Genomic DNA, 17,834 nt, shown 5'->3' with positions numbered 1-17,834 from the left:
ACCATCAAGAAATCATCTTTTTTAACATTTTCAGTGACCGTCCTTTCAGACATTTCTCTTCTCATCTAAAGAAAATTTTGTAGTCATAAATGGACAAGAAGCTATACATGCTAGTCAAAACCATGTTTTCATCCTTATAAAAATAATGATTAATTTTGGGTCAGCGAAACTGAAAAGGGGACAGAGAATTTAAGAAGAGAGTCCTTCCATAATTCCAAATCTGCCTATGTGTGCACACATCAGAATAAGGCTAATATGAATCTGATCTTGCCAAGACAAAGTATTCCATGTATGCTTTGGAAAAAAAAATCCCAGTTATAATATTCATTAGACTGTAAACATCCTCAGTACAAGCTTCATTTTCTACTCACATATTTTCAGGCAAGTCAACAAAGGCTCCCTAAAACCACCATTGACAGATTTCATTAGATGTCCTAATAAAAGCAACAATAATTAAGATGATAGCCCTAGGCTGCAAACACAACTACAATCTAAATGACTTAGAGGGTATAACAAAATCACCTTCTCTTTATCCTATTTATTTCCACTCCTAGCAAAAAGTGCTAGGGATAATTAACCTATGTATTTGTCTGCTTATCATCTAAAATAAATGTCCAGAAAGTCAGCTGCCTGGGGCTATCTTGGCTGTCTCATTCACCATAGAAAAGACAGAGCTGGATGAGAATTAGCTAGTCTCGACTAGACTCTACTCTCCAGGCCTAGAACAGTGCCTGGGGCATGGTATGCACTCAGTATTTGTTGAAAGAATAAACATACAAAACGAGTGAAAATGAAAGTGGAAGCCGCTCAGTCTTGTCCAACTCTTTGCGACCCCATGGATTATAAAGTCTATGGAATTCTCCAAGCCAGAATACTGGAATGGGTAGCCTTTCCCTCTTCCAGGGGATCTTCCCAACCCAGGGATCGAACCCAGGTCTCCCGCATTGCAGGCGGATTCTTTACCAGCTGAGCCACAAGTAAGTGATGTCTAATTCATTATTTTTAGAACTTAAAAGGCTGCATATACCATTGGTGCCTTGCTATAAACATATTAAAACAAACCGCCCAAAATTAACACAACCTGGAGATCAATTATAAGATACTATTCAGGCAATAGTTGCGCAGGGTTAGGTTGGCCAACTTCACTTTTTTTTTAATTGAAGCACAGTTTCTTTACAATATTGTGTTGTTTTCAGGTGTGGTGTAGTGATTCACCATCTTCACATTTTTTAGAATGGTTTTATTTTTCTAAAAACAGCTCCCAGAAAAATGTGAACCTCTTTGATTAAAATCAGAAATTTGGTATTATATATAAATGAAACTGTGTGGGTGAGATTTTCAAGAATCTCAAACCCAGTATGCTAAGTTGGCAGTAATTTTACTAAGAACTCTTTTCTCCACATATTCAGTATGATTTTCATTGTGAAATAAAGCGACCCTCAAAACAACTCAAAAGCTCATATTTAAGTTTCTCATTCTCTAGACACTTACTCCAATAAATCTGAGGTAGACCAACCTCACAAACTCTAGAGGAAGAGCTTTACTCACTTGCTGCCATGTCAGCTTCAGCCTCTCATACTGCTCCTTGCCATCTTCTGAGCAATCAGAACAGGTAAACCTAAAAAAATTATCGCCCTTAAGGTAACTGAGCTGTTCCCTCAGCTGACCTAGGAGGAAAACAAAAAGATACATCACTAGAACAGAGGTAACCAAAGGTTTAATCAGTTTACCAACCATTTTCCAAGTTTCCCAGGCTGTCTTCCATTTTTCTTTCAGCCAACCCAAGTCGGCAGGTTATTCTTCTAACATCAAGGGCATGCCCAATAAGATAGATCCGTGGTTCCCCGACTTTCAGAAGGACATTGGGAAGACAGGTAGGGTTCCAACTGTTAACATTCCTGACTCCTACAAGCAGTCTCCTCACATATCCTTTAAGAAATATCTGAGCTCCCACTGTGCCATTGGGCTAGGAACTGGGAATAGGATGCCCTGGGTAGATATGCTGAGCACCCTCAGAGGCTTATAGCTGTTGCAAGGAGCACAGGGGAGCAAGCAGGTAACAGCATCACAGCTGCTCTCCATCCTGTGTTATCAGAACCATCCAAGAAGCTGTTTATTTCAGTATGCCTGGGCTTGTCCCACACAAAGTTAATCAACCTCGAGATGCAGGGCATTTTCTGAAGTTCCCCAAGGGATGCTGAAGCTCTGGGAGACATGAAGACCCCTGGAGTGGAATGTGATGGGCTCAGTAGAGCAACGTGAGGGCACATAAAAGAGATGCCAACCTATACTAGGAAGACAGGAGAGCTGGAAAAAATGGGGGCACTGGGGCCTGAAGGATGGTTAGAATTGGCAGGTGCAAAAAGGTGCTGAGGGTGTGGGGAGGATAGAGGTTGCAAAGACACATGTTCCACAAAGGAAATCTACATGTGCAAAGTCCCAAGGAGAAGACAGACCTGCTTGTGGAGAATGAAAAGCTCACCCTGGCTACAGAGCTCTGCAGGGATTATCTGCGGGGAGAGGACATGAAGGAGAGGCTGGAGCAGCTGCAGCTGCCCAGCAGGAAGGGCAGTTTACAGTGTAGGCTGTGAGGACAGGAGAGAGCCACCCAGGCCACCCAGCCATCCAGAACCCTGGATCCACAAGCAGAGACAGCTCAAGAGCAAAAACTAGCCAGTGCACGTGTATGTGCGTGTGCGCACACGCGCTCTAATGTGCTCAGTCGTGTCTGACTCTTTGTGACCTCACAGACTATAGCCCCGTCAAGCTCCTCTGTCCATGGTATTTTCCAGGCAAGATAACTAGAATGGGCTGCCATTTCCTACTGCAGGGGATCTACTTGACCTAGGGATTAAACCCATGTCTCCTGCACTGGATTCTTTACTCCTGAGCCACCTAGGAAGGCCCCAAAACTAGCTTATAGGTAGTAAATTTTAGGTTTGCTTTCTGTGAAAATGGTGTTACTTTATTAAATAGTAATTAGGAATCTGAATAGCTGAATCCATCTTAAAAACATCTCCACATACCAGAAAATGACCCAGTTCACAACAAAAAATACACATACCCACACATATCTAAATTTCTCTGACCTGGTTATGGGTTCCAGTACACAGAGTACTCCTCCAATACGTGTCTTTACCAGTCTCCATCTAATGGAAAAGCCCTGCTTCAGTAACTGCCCTGATGCCTGGCAAAGGACCTCCTGGTGTGTGTGTGTATCTACTACCAGCAGATTAAGGAGACCAGCAAGTAGAAAACACTAGAAACAGGCGCAACACATTTCTAATCTGTTAATTCCTTATATCAGCAAACTATCGCAGCTATTTTCCATGTAAGTTAAATATTACCTGAGTTATAAGTCTGAACTTCAGCTCTATGCTGGGCCTAGAATTTGGTTGCAAATCCACAGTAATGTGGCCCTGATAGAAAAATGCAGCTGATTCTTTAAGTCACACAGAATTTCTAATCTTTATTGGGTGGCAATCAAGAACGTTAACAAAGTGACAGAAGTTGGCAGTCATATTTATTAGGACAAACGTGTCTATGTTTTATATAAACCTGCAGTTAAGCAACTAAACTAGTAATAAATGTAAGAGCTATCTTTTTATTTAGATCTCCTTCACATTCTTGTCTCTTTCATAGGTTAGGAAACATCTTCCCACAGGAACTGACAGGGCAAAGGAAAGGAGAAGTTCCTTACTGGCCGGGATCCACTTCTGGCACTTGTCGCAGAAGTAGGACAGCTGCTCCTCCATCCACGACACATCCCCTTCGTCACTGTTGAGGGAGTCCCCGCTATGGTCGTGAGACAAGTCCACGGACGCCTGGTCCTCCGACTCTACAATCAACAGGGTCTCCCCCTCCACCTCCCCCTCCTCCAGTCCCTCCGAGGTTGATGTTCTCGTGGCTTCATCGTCGTGCCGACTAATCAAACCACTCAGGTGGATGCTACCCTCCATCCCTCCCAGCTCACAGGGTCAGGGTTCTCAGGAACAACCCCAATCCTTGGACACCAAGCTTGAAGGGCTCCTCGCTGACCACACAAACAGAAACTCTCAGAAGGGTGTCTGCCCACCTCTACTCAGACACAAGGGGCTCTAAAGGCATTATCTAGAATATATGAGCCATTGTCCTTTTTCTGATCAAGTTTAAAAGGACAGTGAGAAAAATAGATTTCACTAAGCTGTTCTTCATCAACACACACATTGAATGCTGTCTCTTTCATCAATACTTCACACACACTTCAAGTCATGTTTCTTGAGATCCCTTTGCCAACACCATTTTCTCTCTTTCTGCTTCAAGTTGCTCAGTCAGAAGAATCTGTTCTCCCAAAAGACGAATATTTTCTTTTTTCCGATTTTGCCTTTCAATGTCTCTGATCACTCCATCACGAAGCCTCTAAAAATGTAAGAAACAGATTTCAGTAAAACTGAAACAGGTAGTTCCCATCCTTGTATCATTCAAATCTAAAAAATAGTTTAGATACAGTTAAAACTTTTAGATTTCAACTACCCAACTATTATTTTAATTTACCATATAAATGTAATAAAGAAACCATAAAATTAACTTGAATTAACTTGGTAGACTGCTGTAGTATTATTACAGACTTCTTATTGTCTTTTAGGAAATTCCACATCATTCAATACAAATATGGTAAATAACAATTAAAAATTAAAAACTGGGGCTTCCCTGGTGGTCTAGTGGGTAAGAATCCTCCTGCCAATGCAGGGGACACAGATTTGATCCCTGCTTCTGCTGGGCAGATTCCCCATGCTTCAGGGCAACACTAAGCCTGTGTACCACTATTTAGTGGATGCGTCTCAACACCCTCAAGTCTGTACTCCACCACAGTAAAAAGCCTGAGCACTGCAACCTGCAACGAAGAGTAGCCTCCACGCCCCGAAATCAGAAAGCCTGAGCACAGCAACAATGACCCAGCACAGCCAAAAATAAATCTTTTTAAAAAAAGAAAGAAAAACTGCCACTGTGCTGAATTTTAGAAGTTTAGTTGATATATGATACTTTAAAAATTTGAGAGCAATGGAAAAAAATAAAACAAAAAAGTGAAAAACAACAAACAAAAAAGAAACAGAAGAAAAAAAAGAGCTAAATAAAAATTTGAGGAGGGAATTCCCTGGCAGTCCAGTGGTTAAGAATCTCTGCTTCCACTGGTTGGGGAACAAAGACCCCGCAGGCCACCTATGTCCCCCGCCCCTCAAAAAAAACCTTGATGAGAGTTAAAGTAACTGTGAACTACATCCCTGTTAGCAATTGTCCTAGCTGAATAATAAATATCATAGAAAAAAGTATTAAAATTTGAATAAAGTGTAAGGATGAGAGAAAGTAAAGAACCTGGCTTGTTCTGTTACATAAAGAGAATAAGTAAAAATTACACAGAATTACCATCAATTACCTAATGGGCAGAGAAGGGGAAAAAAAGAAAGCTATCAGCAGAGGAAAAACAAAGGCCCACCAATGGCAGTTACTTTCACAAACACTAATGACAGAAGATTCCAGAATATGAATGTGGCATCTAAGATGACTTTCTAAAACATCAATCCAGTCATTACTAATAACAAACACTGTATAGTTTACAGGTCATTAAATACTCTCATAACAGTGGCCTGTAAGGCAGAATAATGAGGGCAGGGCATGGGACCTGGGTAAATGTTTTTTTGTTTTTTTAATTTTAAACCAGACGTCTCTCAAATAAACTACAAGTATCTCCATCTGCAAGGCTAGCTTGCAATTCATCAACAAGCACCAAGTTACAGATCTGTTTGTCTTTAGTTTTTAAATTTACTATTATGTCTACTTTAACAACTCATCAAGTACCTTGGCGCTGGCCCTCCTCCAGGCCTAGAGCTTCAGTCCCCATTATCAGGGAGCTAGGAAATTTAAGAGTCCTGGGACTGATACACAACTGAAACCCATCTGTCTTGAACCTTGTGCCCTTGGCCAGATCTCCAGACAGAATCAGAAACTCTCATTCTATTCTTCCCTCCCCAGCTCCTGTCCTGTGGGCCTCCCGTCAGGACACATTTACACACCCCACCCAACATCTTCCACACCTGCTCTGAGGTCCTCCCTTCCTTTCTCAGACTTTGGAACGTGGCTTGTGATCTTGTTCTCCATCCATCATTTGCTAGTTCCCCCCCCAAGTTTCAAGATCTGTGCCAACTGCCTGACACACCCTTCCTGGGACTTCCAGTTGACAATTGTGCTGACCACCCAGATCTCTTCATTACCATAACTCCTATACCTGGAACCCAGCTCCTGGTGCAGTTCTTACTCCTCGGGTAGTAATGCCAGTTTTGCTGGCTTCTGTGAGGATGAGTGCTCCGTACAGTGCCTGGTATGTGGTAGACAGTCAGGAAACAACAGGGGAGCACGCTAACCACTGGTTTATTTCTTGCTTCCCTGAACCTTGCAACACACCAAACTATGTCAAATCACATGTCCTCCTCTTTCCCAGGAAGTAAGCCACATGAATGACTGGACGTATAACAAACACAAGTTATTCTGGTCAACCTTCACCTCTAACTTCCAAACATCTAAACCTTTCACTTTTCACATTCTAACAGCAGTTCTCAACTCTGGCTGCATGTTAGAACCCCTGGGTCGCTTTTAAAACACTTAAGCAGGATCCACACCCGCAAGAGATTCTGATTTGACAGGTCTGGAGCAAGACCCAGGCGGTTTCACCATATTTAAAAAAAAAAAAAAAAACTTCACAGGAATACTGGCGGTATAGCTGGGGGTCAGAACCAAGCTTGAGCCCAGCCTTACTCTACACTTGGAAAAACCCCTGCTCCCTGACCTCAGAGTCACATCCGATACAGCATCCTCAACCCCCCTTGTCAAATTTCCTCCCATCACCATCTTTTCCTTCTTAGAGGAGGAAGCCTCCCGCCTCTGTTCGGAAAGCTATCCCCTTAGCTGTGTTAGTTGCTTAGTCGTGCCGGACTCTTTGCGACCCTATGGACTGTAGCCCCCCAGGCTCCTCTGTTCATGGAAATTCTCCAGGCCAGAGTACCCGAGCGGGTTGCCATGTCCTCCTCCAGGGGATCTTCCCCACCCAGGGATGGAACCCAGGTCTCCCGCATTGCAGGCACATTCTTTACCCTCTGAGCCACCAGGTAAGTCCCTTAGAGCCCTACTTTAAACCCAGATCTCTCATCGCCTCCGTGTCCTGTCATCATTAAATCATTCCATTCCCTCCGCTAAATCTCTGTACCACCGTTGGCTTCGTCTGCCGATTTCCAAAGCGTGGAACAGGACAGAGGCCTCGCCGGCAGCATCTCCGCACCACCAGCACACGCACCGACTTCCCCTCGCTGTCTGTGCCCACTCCGGGCGACCCAGGCTCCGCCGCCCCCAGCCCCTCCCCTCGCTCGACCCTCGGGCCCACGACCAGCTGCGCTTTCTCTTCTTTCTTCCCTACCAGCTCGGGGCCAAGGCTTGCGCCCGGAGTCACGCTGACCAATTGGGAAATGGAAGACGCGGGAACCGAGAGCAACAGTGCGAACGGTCAGTCTCCCGCGCTCCGACCCCAGGGGTCCCGGGAGCCGGGGTCGGGGGCGTCTCGGAGCCCAGTGTACCCGGGGACTACCCCCTTACCCCCAGGACCGTTCCTCCCAAGGGAAAGGGTGGGGGGGGGGTCCCCCGGCCCCGGCCCCGGAGGAGGGAGGAAAGGTGAGGAAAACAGGCGCCACGCGGAGCCAGGCCCGAGGCCCGAACCGCGCGGGCCTGGGACACCGACCTGCCGGTCCTGCCGCTGCTTCAGATGCACGCCCGCCACGGTGGCCGCAGTCAGCAGCACCGAGAGGCCCAACACCACCTTGGAGCGTCTCGACATCCCCCTCGCCTGCCTGCCTGCCTGCCGACCGCGGCCTCCGCTCGCAACGCCTGAGGCCCGGGGCCGCCGCCGCCGCCGAGTGCTCGTCACCGCCCGGGGCGGGGCCAGGCGCGATGCCTCGAGCGCAGAGCCCGGTCGCCGCTAGGCGCGGGGAGTCGAGCGCCGAGCGCCGTCCTTACTTCGCCGGAGAGCGTGACTTCTGGCGGGGCCTGGGATGGGGTGGGGGGACCTGAGGGACCAGATCATATCCCTGCCCTGAGGACTGGAGAAGGGACCACTTCCAAGAGCCCCCGCCCAGAGCTGGCCCCGGCATCACCACCCGGGACGGAGTTTGGAGGCCTGAGCCCCCTCCTCTCATCCGCCGTCCTCTGCGGCTGGAGTGTCGGGAGGCAGGATTTCGGGCTTGAGTACCTTGCGGACCCTCCGCCGCGCGTGTCCCGTTGGAGCGTGGGGCGCTGCCACGCCACCATCCCAAAACGCGGCGCTCGTTGCCCCTTGGCGGGGGAGGGCACCAGGAGAGGGAGTTTTTCTGGTGAGACGTGGCAGTCCAACTGCTTCCACCTTGACGCGGTGGGAGGGCGAGGCAGGGTCTGGTTTTTCTTGACGTCGTCGTCGGGAAACCTGGCTGCAGAGCCAGCTCTCCAGGCAGCGGTACCTCTCCTGCTGGTACGAAAGATGCTGTCACCTTGTAGCCAGGTAACCCTTGGGACATCCCGTCTACACCGGTTTCCGCGTTCAGGTGCCCGCGTTACTCAGTTCAGTTCAGTCGCTCAGTCGTGTCCGATTCTTTGTGACCCGATGGACTGCAGCACGCCAGAGTTCCCTGTCCATCACCAACTCCCGGAGTTTACTCAAACTGATGTCCACTGAGTCGGTGATGCCATCCAACCATCTCATCCTCTGTCGTCCCCTTCTCCTCCTGCCTTCAATCTTTCCCAGCATTAGGGTCTTTTCAAATGAGTCAGTTCTTCGCATCAGGTGGCCAGAGTATTGGAGTTTCAGCTTTAGCATCAGTCCTTCCCTAGTGGCTCAGCCGGGAAAGCTTCTGTCTGCAATGCAGGAGACCTGGCCTCAATCCCTGTGTTGGGAAGATCCCCTGGAGAAGGAAATGGCAGCCCACTCCAGTATTCTTGCCTGGAAAATCCCATGGACCGCGGAGCCTGGTAGGCTACCGTCCATGGGGTCACAAAAGAGTTGGACACGACTGAGCGATTTCACTTTTACTCTTCCAGTGAATATTCAGGGTCTGGTTTTTCTTGACGACGTCGGGAAACCTTCTGGCTGCAGAGCAAGCTTTCCAGGCAGCGGTTCCTCTTCTGCTAGTACGAAAGACGCTGTCACCTTGTCTCCAGGTAGCGCTTGAGACATCACCTCTGCACTGGTTTCCGCGTTCAGTTGCCCACGTTACTAGGGTCAGAAATGATGGAGCAAAGTGGAGAACAGAGAAGCCCAGAAGATACTATGCCCAGCTCACACAGATGATGTGCTTTCCAAGGAAGAGAGGTATTATGATCAAGAAATGGTTGGATGGCATCACCGACCCAGTGGACATGAGTTTGACAGGGAAGTCTGGCATGCTACCGCCTATGGAATTGCAAAGAGTCCGACGCAGCTTAGTGACTGAACAACAATATTTTTTCCCACTGGAATTCCCAAACGACAGATTTCCTCCTGTGCAAACAGCTGTGGACACTGTTGATTTGGGCTGAGTCTCACCCTGAGGTTTCTTCCACCTGGATCACTGTAGTGCTTTGCTATTCCAGGGTCTGTTGTGCAGTGTCAGTTGCTTGAAGTGAATGCTGCTCTCCAGAAGTGTAATGAGATAAAAGTAACTTTTAAAGTGAAAATAACATTTTCAAATATTTCGTCTGCAGCATTTTTCTCTGCAGAAGAGGAAGTACCATTGAGTTGGAGAATAGTGTCCCTGTGTTGACCTTGGAGTTAGAAGCAATTTAATTCAGGGCATATTGGCTTTTTCTCTAAAGAAAAAAAAAAAAAGTGGAGAAGGAAATGGCAACCCACTCCAGTATTCTTGCCTGGAGAATCCCATGGACAGAGGAGCCTGGCGGGCTGCAGTCCATGGGGTCACATGACTGAGCATGTGTGCATGAGGGTGGATGGTGACGGGTTGGTAGCAATAAACTGGTAGGACTGAAAAAACAAAAACAAAAAAAAGTAGACTACTTTTTACTTGCGGTAGACTCCAGATATTTTCTCCCTCTTAGTGAGCCTTCAGTAAAGCTACATGTCTTTAGAATGTATGTCAGAGTGAGATCATGGAAACGGCAAGAGAGTTCCAGAAAAATATCTATTTCTGCTTTATTGACTATGCCAAAGCCTTTGACTGTGTGGATCACAATAAACTGTGGAAAATTCTGAAAGAGATGGGAATACCAGACCACCTGACCTGCCTCCTGAGAAATCTATATGCAGGTCAGGAAGCAATAGTTAGAACTGGACATGGAACAACAGACTGGTTCCAAATAGGAAAAGGAGTACCTCAAGACTGTATATTGTCACCCTGCTTATTTAACTTATATACAGAGTACATCATGAGAAACGCTGGGCTGGAAGAAGCACAAGCTGGAATCAAGATTGCCAGGAGAAATATCAATAACCTCAGATATGCAGATGACACCACCCTTATGGCAGAAAGTAAAGAAGAACTAAAGAGCCTCTTGATGAAAGTGAAAGAGTGAAAAAGTGGGCTTAGAGCTCAACATTCAGAAAACTAAGATCATGGCATCCGGTCCCATCACTTCATGGCAAATAGATGGGGAAATAGTGGAAACAGTGTCAGACTTTATTTTGGGGGGCTCCAAAATCACTGCAGATGGTGATTGCAGCCATGAAACTAAAAGCTGCTTACTCCTTGGAAGGAAAGTTATGACCAACCTAGATAGCATATTCAAAAGCAGAGATATAACTTTGCCAAGAAAGGTCCGTCTAGTCAAGGCTATGGTTTTTCCAGTAGTCAGGTATGGATGTGAGAGTTGGACTGTGAAGAAAGCTGAGTGCCGAAGAATTGATGCTTTTGAACTGTGGTGTTGGAGAAGACTCTTGAGAGTCCCTTGGACTGCAAGGAGATCCAACCAGTCCATTCTGAAGGAGATCAGTCCCAGGTGTTCTTTGGAAGGAATGCTACTAAAGCTGAAACTCCAGTACTTTGGCCACCTCATGCGAAGAGTTGACTCATTGGAAAAGACCCTGATGCTGGGAGAGATTGGGGGCAGGAGAAGGGGACAACAGAGGATGAGACGGCTGGATGGCATCACTGACTGGATGGACGTGAATTTGAGTGAACTCTGGGAGTTGGTGATGGACAGGGAGGCCTGGCGTGCTGCGATTCATGGGGTCGCAAAGAGTCAGACACAACTGAGCGACTGAACTGAACAGAGTGAGATGGTCTTTCATTCTACCATGACTGATTTTTCAACTTGTCTTTTTGAAATGGATTGTTATTCTGCTTTTCAAAAGTCCCTCATGGGGATTCACTGGCCTTTCAGGAGTTAGGACTCTGTGCTTTCACTTCCATGTCCCAATTCCTTAACATCCCTCAAGGCTTAAGGTGTGGCCTCCCCCTCACAAAATATACCTTATGAGTTAATAGTGTCAAATTCAGAAATGGATTATCTGTTTGTTTATATATTTATTTATCTGCAACTAAGACCCAACATAGCCAAATAAATACATAAAAATACTAAAAACTCATCTCCATTTAAAAAAAGAGGGGATATATTTTAAGGTATGCTAATTATGAAAGGAAAGTTATGACCAACCTAGACAGCATATTAAAAAACAGAAACATTACTTTGTCAACAAAAGTCCGTCTAGTCAAGGCTCTGGTTTTTCCAGTTGTCATGTATGGATATGAGAGTTGGACTGTAAAGAAAGCTGAGCGCTGAAGAATTGATGCTTTTGAACTGTGGTGTTGGAGAAGACTCTTGAGAGTCCCTTGGACTGCAAGGAGAGCCAACCAGTCCATCTTAAAGGAGATCAGTCCTGGGTGTTCATTGGAAGGACTGATGTTGAAGCTGAAACTCCAATACTTTGGCCACCTGATGCAAAGAACTGACTCATTTGAAAAGACCCTGATGCTGGGAAAGAATGAGGGCAGGAGGAGAAGGGGACAGAGGATGAGATGGTTGGATGGCATCACCAACTCAGTGGACATCAGTTTGAGTAAACTCCGGGAGTTGGTGATGGACAGGGAGGCCTGGCGTGCTGCAGTTCATGGGGTCGCAAAGGGTCGGACACAACTGAGCTACTGAACTGAACTGAATTATGATTTCAATAAAGTTATTAAAAGAAGGCAAAAAATAAAGCTGTTTGTATGTATCAATTCATTTCATTTGCACAATAGGTGCTATTATTATGCCCATTTTACAAAGGAGGAAGGTAACTTGCCCAGAGTCCACCGCCTGAAAGTTACAGAGCAACATAATTGGTTTTTAGTTTTCTTTTCAAAAGACATAAAAGATTAAACTCACCTGGTTTAAAAGTGAACTCACTTGATTTAACAGAGAACTTTTAACTTGAGGTAGTCAACAAGGAAAATGTGTATATATAGACTCTTGTAATTCTGTATTTCAGGTACTTACAGAATGGGAGGAGTGGAAAGAAAGGGAGGCAGTTAAGGCTAGACACACAGGTGGGAGAAGAGAGAGAAAGAAACAGAAGAGAACAGGAAAGCAATGGACTGCCCATAGGTTCTGAGGTCAGAGCATTGGCCTCTCAGGATGCTCATTTGGCTTCTGACAGCTACACCCCGTTCACATGGGCCTCGAGTTCAGTTTTCGAGTATCCCATTCCTCCCTTTGTGGGAGCCTTGCTGCCCTCTGGCAGGATGTTGTTCTCAGAAAGTGGCCTCGGTGAGTGAAGCTCTACGACAAAGGGCTTCTGGCTTCACTGGGGACAGTCCCTGACCTCCGGGGGCCTCAGTTTCCCCCTCTGTACTGTGGGGACAGTGATATGTCTGCTGCCCCCTGGGCATGCTGGTTGAGATGAAGAATTAGCAGCGTGACTGCACCAAGTCAGGCATGTGGCAGTAATGAGTGTCATGCTGTGGCCAGTGAGTCTTCAGGGGTCCCCTAGGAGTGGCGAGATGGGGACCCCCTCGGCCCTGACGGGAGGGGTAATCCTTGTCTTCACAGCCTTGGGAGAAGTCTGTTCATTTGCAGCTCAGAGGGCCTTTCAGCAACATCCCAGCTGGAGGCAGCGCAAGCATTCTCTCTGCACTTGCCCCAACCGTGATTCAAAATTCTTGGTGTGGCTGGCTGAGTTCCTTTGGATTCAAAATCCAGTCACGTTGTCAGAGAAAAATGTCAACCTTACCAGTTGTTAATGGAAGAAAGGAGCTGTTAGATCCTTTAAAGACAGGCAATTTTGACTGCCGTAAATTTATGAATCATTGTGAAAAAAATAATGGCTTTAACTGACAATACCACGAGTTAGTAAAGACGTAGAACAGTTGGAACGCGCTGTGCTCTGGGTGGGAGTATCTCCTGGAACCACTTCAGCTGAATCTACTGGAGCTGAACTGGTTTAAATCCTGTGACCCAGAACCTTCAACCCCAAATGGAGGCCCCACAGAACTGCATACGTGTGTGTACCCAAAACATGTGCAAGTGTATCTGTGTATATCCCACTCGCAGAAATCTGCAGGTGCTTACCTTACTGGGGGTGGGGGCAGAGTGGGAGAGTATTTCCTGAAAGAACAGAGTGTGAGTGGGTCTTCTGGGATGCTGATGTCATCCTATTTCCCAATCTTTTTTTTCCCCTTTAATATTTATTTATTTGGTTGTGCCGGTTCCTAGTTGTGGCATGCGAAATCTTGGTTGCAACATGTAGGATCTAGTTCCCTGGCCAAGGATCAAACCCAGGCCCTCTGCAGTGGGAGCTCAGAATCTTAACCACTGGACCACCAGGGAAGTCCCCTGTTTCCTAATCTTGATGCTGCTACTGGGTATTCGTGAGCATGAATCAAGTGGTAATAGATTTTGTGCTCATATTGATATGCATGGCCTATACATATATACAAAATCCTATATAAGGGACATCCTTGGCAGTTGAGCAATTAAGACTTCATGCTTTTACTACTGAGGGCTCCGGTTCAATCCCTGGCTGGGAAACAAGCTGTGGGGCAAGGCAAAAAAAAAAAAAATCTTACGTAAAATTATGAACTGAAAAAAAAAATGGCTTCACATTTTATCATTGCCTCTTGCACCAAGAAAGTTTTTTCTCCATGATGACTATCAAGAATTGAGGTCTTATTCAGTGAAGTAAGTCAGATAAACACAAATACATGATCTGACTTATAAGTGGAATTTTAAAAAAATGTTACAAACGAACTTATTCACAAAACAGAAATAGACTCATAGACATAGAAAACAAACTTGTGGTTTCCAAAAGGAATGGGGGAATAAATTAGGAGTATGGGATTAACATATACACGATGCTGCTGCTGCTAAGTCGCTTCAGTTGTGTCTGACTCTGTGAGACCCCATAGACGGCAGCCCACCAGACTCCCCATCCCTGGGATTCTCCAGGCAAGAACACTGGAATGGGTTGCCATTTCCTTCTCCAATGCATGAAAGTGAAAAGTGAAAGTGAAGTCGCTCAGTCATGTCTGACTCTCAGCAACCCCATGGACTGCAGCCTCCCAGGCTCCTCCATCCATGGGATTGTCCAGGCAAGAGTACTAGAGTGGGGTGCCGTTGCCTTCTCCAATATACACGCTACTATATACTATATAATTTAGGTAAAGAACAAGAACCTACAGTATAGTACAGATAACTATACTCAGTATCCTGTAGTGGAAAAGAATTTGAAAAAGCATACACACACACACACACACACACACACACACACACACACACACATATGTATTTGCTATTGTTTAGTAGCTAAGTCATGTAAGACTTGCAACTCCATGCAACTCCTGCCAGGCTACGAGAATGCTGGAGTAGGTTGCCATTTCCTTCTTCAGGGGATCTGCCCAACCCAGGGATCAAACCCAGGTCTCCTGTGTCTCCTGCATCGGCAAGTGAATTCTTTACCACTGAGCCACCTGGAAAGCCCCTGGTGCGTGATACTTCTTCCTACGTAAAACCACTGGGAGACCTAAACACTGCCATCAGATTGAACATATCATTTAAGACAAAAATATGAATCTGACCTTCTCAAAAACCTCCCAATGGCTCCCCATTCCTTAGGATAAAGCTCCAAACTGCTTAGAATAGCAAACTACCCTTTGCCCTTCCCTGTAGTCCCTGCAAAGTAAAAGTGAAAGTCTCTCTGTCATCTCCGACTCTTTGCGACCCTATGTCCACGGAATTCTCCGGGTCAAAATACTGGAGTGGGTAGCCTCTCCCTCCTCCAGAGGATCTCCCCAACCCAGGGATCAAACCCAGGTCTCCCACATTGCAGGTGGTTTCTTTACTGGCTGAGCCACAAAGTCAAAAACAAGTGCAGCTGGAGATCAGCAGCTTGGAGAAGAACCAAGCAATGGAAATGAAGTGGAGGAAGTACAGCCCCCTCCACATGTTTGAACACAGTGGTCATCAGCATTGGTTCCACGTGCACTAATGCAAGGGTGGGATTTGAAAAAATGCCTTCACCACTGAGTGTAATGTGGCTTCTGTCCTGCAGGTTTGAATCGGGGCCAGGTCCTCGAAGCTATTGTGGGTTTCCAAGTCTCTGGTAATATTAATCATCTACTCTTATCTAGTAGGTATCCATAGGCAAGCATAGGTTCAAGGTGGAATAAATGGTGGGCAGGAGTGCGCAGGTGAGGGCGGAGGCATAGTGAACTTGAAGGTCATGTGAGGCAGGGCTGAGGAAGAAAGAGGAGGCAGAGAGGCCACTGTTTGTTTAGGAAGAAGGTGGAGAGCATCACTGAAGTGGTGCCAGTGATCATCTTTTATGTACATGTTCCAATCTCAGCACTAAATGGTTTGGAAACATCACACCACATGGCACCCCAGATGGCACCATTGCTGCTGCTGCTGCGAAGTCGATTCAGTTGTGTCCGACTCTGTGAGACCCCAGAGATGGCAGCCCACCAGGCTCCCCCATCCCTGGGATTCTCCAGACAAGAACACTGGAATGGGTTGCCATTTCCTTCTCCAAAGCATGAAAGTGAAAAGTGAAAGTGAAGTTGCTCAGTCAAGCCCGATTCTTAGCGACCCCATGGACTGCAGCCTACCAGGCTCCTCTTTCCATTGGATTTAGGACTGTTTAAAAAGCAAATGTAGGGCCCTGCCTCAAGTATGGCCCTGTGTGGGCCCTAGCAGATAGTTAAGCAATAGGGTCCCATCTTCCTTGAGCTTAGCTTCTCATTTCAGCCATCCATAGTCCAAACTGTCCTTGAAGGAAGGTGGCCTGTTGGAGAAAATTGACTTTCTCTCAGTAGGTCCAAGACAGTCTTCCCTCTAGTGCTGGAATTGATCAATGGAAATGGATCAATGAGAATTCAACAGAGGAACTATATAATTCTGACTGGAGGTGTGTCTCTTCTCTCCCACTCAGGAAATTATTCAATCATTTATTTATATCAATTTGGACTCATAATACGTGTACAATTTTTTACTTTTCCTTTTTTTTTTTTTTAGTCACACTGTGAGGCTTCCGCGAAGTTCTTTGACTAAGGATTGAACCCAGGCCCTTAGGAATGAGAGCACGGAATCCTAACCACTGGACCACCAGCAAAGTGCAGAAGATGACCTCTTCTTGAATGGATGTTTGCTTGGTTGCTGCTAACCTTTGCTTGTTTTCTGGAGCTCCTACAATGTTGACTCAGACAGCTTCTAGTTGTTTTCTCAGTATTTCTATGGTGAGCAAGATTCTTGAAATAGAAAAGTAAAATTCCTAAAGCAAGGCTTCGAAGTTCACAGTTTTACTGATACCACTTCCTTCTTCTTTTGGTTGTCTCTTTACACTTTCTTTAATCTCTTGTAGCTCTAATTTACGTTCTTTTTTTTTAAAATTTATGTTCTTATTTTATAAAGCAGATTTGTTCATTGAGTTTTAGGAGTCATGAGAGGCAAAAAGCAAAGGAGAAAAGGAAAGATATAAGCATCTGAATGCAGAGTTCCAAAGAATAGCAAGAAGAGATAAGAAAGCCTTCTTCAGCGATCAGTGCAAAGAAATAGAGGAAAACAACAGAATGGGAAAGACTAGAGATCTCTTCAAGAAAATTAGAGATACCAAGGGAACATTTCATGCAAAGATGGGCTCGATAAAGGACGGAAATGGTCTGGACCTAACAGACGCAGAAGATATTAAGAAGACGTGGCAAGAATACACGGAAGAACTGTACAAAAAAGATCTTCATGACCCAGATAATCATAATGATATGATCACTAATCTAGAGCCAGACATCTTGGAATGTGAAGTCAAGTGGGTCTTAGAAAGCATCACTACAAACAAAGCTAGTGGAGGTGATGGAATTCCAGTTGAGCTGTTTCAAATCCTGAAAGATGATGCTGTGAAAGTGCTGCGCTCAATATGCCAGCAAGTTTGGAAAACTCAGCAGTGGCCACAGGACTGGAAAAGGTCAGTTTTCCTTCCAATTCCAAAGAAAGGCAATGCCAAAGAATGCTCAAACTACCGCACAATGCACTCATCTCACATGTTAGTAAAGTAATGCTCAAAATTCTCCAAGCCAGGCTTCAGCAATACGTGAACCGTGAACTCCCTGATGTTCAAGCTGGTTTTAGAAAAGGCAGAGGAACCAGAGATCAAATTGCCAACATCTGCTGGATCATGGAAAAAGCAAGAGAGTTCCAGAAAAAACATCTATTTCTGCTTTATTGACTATCCCAAAGCCTTTGACTGTGTGGATCACAATAAACTGTGGAAAATTCTAAAAGAGGTGGGAATACCAGACCACCTAACCTGCCTCTTGAGAAATCTGTATGCAGATCAGGAAGCAATAGTTAGAACTGGACATGGAACAACAGACTGGTTCCAAATA

General features: G+C 45.7%; 2 protein-coding genes across 3 annotated transcripts in view; both read right to left on the bottom strand.

The window, feature by feature from the left end:
* KAT14 (lysine acetyltransferase 14) overlaps positions 1–3,959 on the bottom strand; it is a 28,299-nt gene extending 24,340 nt beyond the window's left edge. For both annotated transcript variants that reach the window (XM_027976729.3, XM_027976730.3), the window contains exons 1-2: positions 3,701–3,959; positions 1,549–1,667 (exon numbers count right to left, since the gene is read on the bottom strand). In XM_027976729.3, the coding sequence (XP_027832530.1) occupies positions 1,549–1,667; positions 3,701–3,959 (378 nt within the window). The remainder of the gene's footprint in view (positions 1–1,548; positions 1,668–3,700) is intronic.
* On the bottom strand, positions 3,450–7,917 carry LOC105616782 (protein PET117 homolog, mitochondrial). The gene is made up of 2 exons (XM_015099649.3): positions 7,763–7,917; positions 3,450–4,398 (listed from the first exon to the last, which is right to left on the bottom strand). Exons 1-2 carry the CDS (start codon positions 7,856–7,858, stop codon positions 4,249–4,251), a joined length of 246 nt encoding a protein of 81 aa, XP_014955135.2. The 5' UTR covers positions 7,859–7,917; the 3' UTR covers positions 3,450–4,248.
* Positions 7,918–17,834: the final 9,917 nt, after the last annotated feature.

The sequence above is a fragment of the Ovis aries genome, chromosome 13 (genome assembly GCF_016772045.2).
Source record: "Ovis aries strain OAR_USU_Benz2616 breed Rambouillet chromosome 13, ARS-UI_Ramb_v3.0, whole genome shotgun sequence".
Taxonomy (NCBI): Eukaryota; Metazoa; Chordata; class Mammalia; order Artiodactyla; family Bovidae; genus Ovis; species Ovis aries.
This window is presented reverse-complemented; position numbering and strand designations above follow the sequence as displayed.